Source organism: Humulus lupulus, chromosome 7 (assembly GCF_963169125.1).
Source record: "Humulus lupulus chromosome 7, drHumLupu1.1, whole genome shotgun sequence".
In the NCBI taxonomy this organism is placed as follows: domain Eukaryota; kingdom Viridiplantae; phylum Streptophyta; class Magnoliopsida; order Rosales; family Cannabaceae; genus Humulus; species Humulus lupulus.
Genome location: NC_084799.1, coordinates 12,117,738 through 12,120,713, shown reverse-complemented (window position 1 = coordinate 12,120,713; position 2,976 = coordinate 12,117,738). Strand labels below are relative to the sequence as shown.

The following is a 2,976-nucleotide window of genomic DNA, read 5'->3' as shown; positions in this document are numbered from 1 at the left end:
GTTTACAATTGGATTTTTGCCGCCCGAAATATACATTGGTTTGGTTGAACACTATAATATAGATGTGTACCTATAAGATACAAAATAAACATATAAGAATCTGATCTCACTTGGCTAGTGGTTGCTCATTTTTTTGTTCTGTTACCAGAAAAAATATTTGGACATGGAAGTAGTGTGTTCGAAAGTTTCAAACTTTGGATTCTTTTGGCTTTTATTGATTGTTGCTTTTACTAGTAGGTAGAAGTTAGGCCATGTAGATATTGTTGGGGGCTGCTATTTGGTCAGAAGGCACATACAATTTATTGGCTTGATTGCTTCTAGGGTACTAGGATTTTCTGAGGTCCATTTTAAAATATATATATATATATATATGGATGTGGGTTATCTTGATACTAAATGGTATATACTAAATTTTGTGAACTTGTATAATTATTAATATTTATGTCATAGTAAGGTTTTCTAGTTAAAAGTAGATTTTAAGTCAAATTTTTCAATACTTGCTTCAGTACTTTTAATTTGTTTTTGTCTCTCTTCATAGTTTGATGCTGCAAAATTAAGAAAGCTAAGACTAAGTTTCAAGCAGAACGAGGACTCTGTTACTGCTGGCAATGCTTCAATCATAAGGTTCCCACCTCTCTCTTTCCCCCCGCCGCCAATGCTGAAAAAAAAATTATTAACTTAGTGTGGTAATGCAATCAGATATATTGTTTCCTGTGCCTTCTGTTTAGAGGCTTGTACTATCTAAATACTCATTTACTTTCTTGTACATTTAAGCAACTGGTGTGCAACACTTATTGTAGTTTATGCTATAACAAAACTGGTTTATTTTCTGTGGGCAGCCTTTTTCTTATTTTTATGTGTGTGTGACTAGGGTTTCAGATTTTAACTTGCCTTAATATGGTTTGGTTTTTATCATGAATAGTGATGGTGCAGCTGCATTAGTCCTAGTGAGTGGAGAGAAGGCACTTCAACTTGGATTGCAAGTAATTGCAAAGATTAAGGGCTATGCTGATGCAGCTCAAGTACTCCAATGAATTGGCTTCCTAGTTCTATTTTACTGTTGCTGAAACATAGCTCAAAGAACATTATCTTCACAGGCACCTGAATTCTTTACAACTGCTCCAGCCCTTGTGATACCAAAAGCTATTTCAAATGCTGGTTTAGATGCTTCTCAGATTGATTACTATGAAATAAATGAAGCGTTTTCTGTAAGATTTTAGTACTTGTAATCCCTATACTGTTCTTGATTTAGTAAGCATTTTTTTTCATTCGTTTATATTTGTCCTTCTTCTCTCTAGGTTGTAGCTCTAGCCAATCAAAAGCTGCTTGGTCTTAATCCTGTGAGTTTGGAGAAAACTAGATAATTTCTTTCAAGTTGATTTACTCTTAAGTCTGAAATGTATGCTATTTTAAATGTGATCACTCTTCCATTTTCTGCAATTTGTATAGTCATTCATCTGTCCAGAATGCATTTCAGCTTTGCTCACGGGAAGGTGTTGATGCGATCATGCTTTCTGGAGAAACTGCCCATGAAAAGTAAGTTAACTAATTCATTTGGCCTTGGGTGGCCTCTTAATATATTTCCAATGTGCAATCCGTTATTGAAAGAGTATTATCAAAACTCAATAAATATGTTTGTTTTCTAAATTTTTTGCTTTCTTTGTAGTAATGTGTATCCCACAAAAATAATTATAGTAGTATTCTCTAGTTAAAAAAATGTTAATGATTCTTTGACACTTTAGAGTTATCAGTTATGTATGACTTTTTCCTCTTGTCTGATGCAAATTTTCTGTCTTGTCATTTCTAATGATGTAACCAAAATAGTGTCAAAATTCTCAATAAAACTGAAGAATGAAAGGGAAAAAACAGTGGAATGCGTGTCAGTTTCTGTTGTCCTAACCAGAATACCTGATAATTGATAAGGAAGCACATGTTTATTTCAAAATACTATCTTATTAATTTAGTTGATAATACACATCTTGTTCAAATGGTGCATCATATCAACAATTTTTCTAAGAACTAAAGTCTTATAAATCACCACAATAAATGAAAGTTCCTCACTTTGCCAATGATGCAGGATCCCAAGAATGAAAGTTCTCACTTTGCTAGACAATTTTATTGCGAGTCTTGTCTCCATGAAGTTTAATAAAAAGGTCCAATTATTATGAGACATGTCTAGAATCCATTCTTTTTTGTTTTTCCTCTTCTTTTTTTATATAATTCTTTTGGCTGCTCCTTCTCATGATTAATTCAGTATTGATTATATTTTTTAGCTCATTACAAGTGTTGAATCACAAATATTCATCACTTGCATATATTTAGATAAAGTTTAGTTCATTCATTCTCTATTCTCTTTGATGAATGCGGTGCTATTTGGAGAGACCAGTGATAAGGAACACAGCATAATGAAAATTTCATATGTTTGCCATAATGGAGTTGTATTGTATTGTATGTATTTGGTTTTGATTCATGTTAGGGTGATTGGTGCAGGATAATTGGCCTTCTGTGATGTTTGCAATGGCAAGAGGGGTGGTACTTAGCCTTGGAAATCTCCCAACTCAGTATGCTTGGGCTTTTGTTGGCTTATCAGTCACAGAAGTGATCCCTGCAAGCATAACAGTTGTTATAGGTCCTTTCTTTCATTCTCTCTCTCTCTCTGACCATTTCTAAATGTTGATGTTTGTCTGTGTTGCTCTTATAGATACTGAATTTTTTGCTTCTGTTGCGATCTTTAATGGTGACAGGAACAACCTTGAATTACTTTTTAGACAATAGAATTGATAGAGCCGAGATCCTTTTCCCTGGTGTGGCTGCTTCTTGGTTGCAGTTTGCCTTGCTACTACTGTCCACTCATCTAATGCAGCTGATAATAAAGAAAAGCTTGAAGGTTTTTAATCTAAAGAGGGGTATGTTTCATTCATTAAATGTTAAGGTTATCAAAGAATTATCTTGTTTCCAGGTGACATTCTTCTTTCT

The 2,976-nt window shown here is 33.8% G+C and overlaps 1 protein-coding gene across 3 annotated transcripts; it reads left to right on the top strand.

Annotated features, from left to right (window-relative positions):
• The first annotated feature begins 537 nt into the window (after positions 1-537).
• On the top strand, positions 538-1,579 carry LOC133789462 (acetyl-CoA acetyltransferase 1-like). 3 transcript variants are annotated; one of them, XR_009873562.1, is made up of 4 exons: positions 538-624; positions 923-1,022; positions 1,098-1,208; positions 1,299-1,452. XR_009873562.1 is itself a non-coding variant. In XM_062227314.1 (3 exons), exons 1-3 carry the CDS (start codon positions 915-917, stop codon positions 1,538-1,540), a joined length of 282 nt encoding a protein of 93 aa, XP_062083298.1. In that variant the 5' UTR covers positions 631-914; the 3' UTR covers positions 1,541-1,579. The 3 variants fall into 3 exon arrangements, 2 of the variants coding, with proteins under 2 accessions (XP_062083298.1, XP_062083297.1); XM_062227314.1 differs by lacking the exons at positions 538-624; positions 1,299-1,452 and adding an exon at positions 1,478-1,579 and having other exon boundaries at positions 631-1,022; XM_062227313.1 differs by lacking the exon at positions 538-624 and having other exon boundaries at positions 632-1,022; positions 1,299-1,451.
• Positions 1,580-2,976: the final 1,397 nt, after the last annotated feature.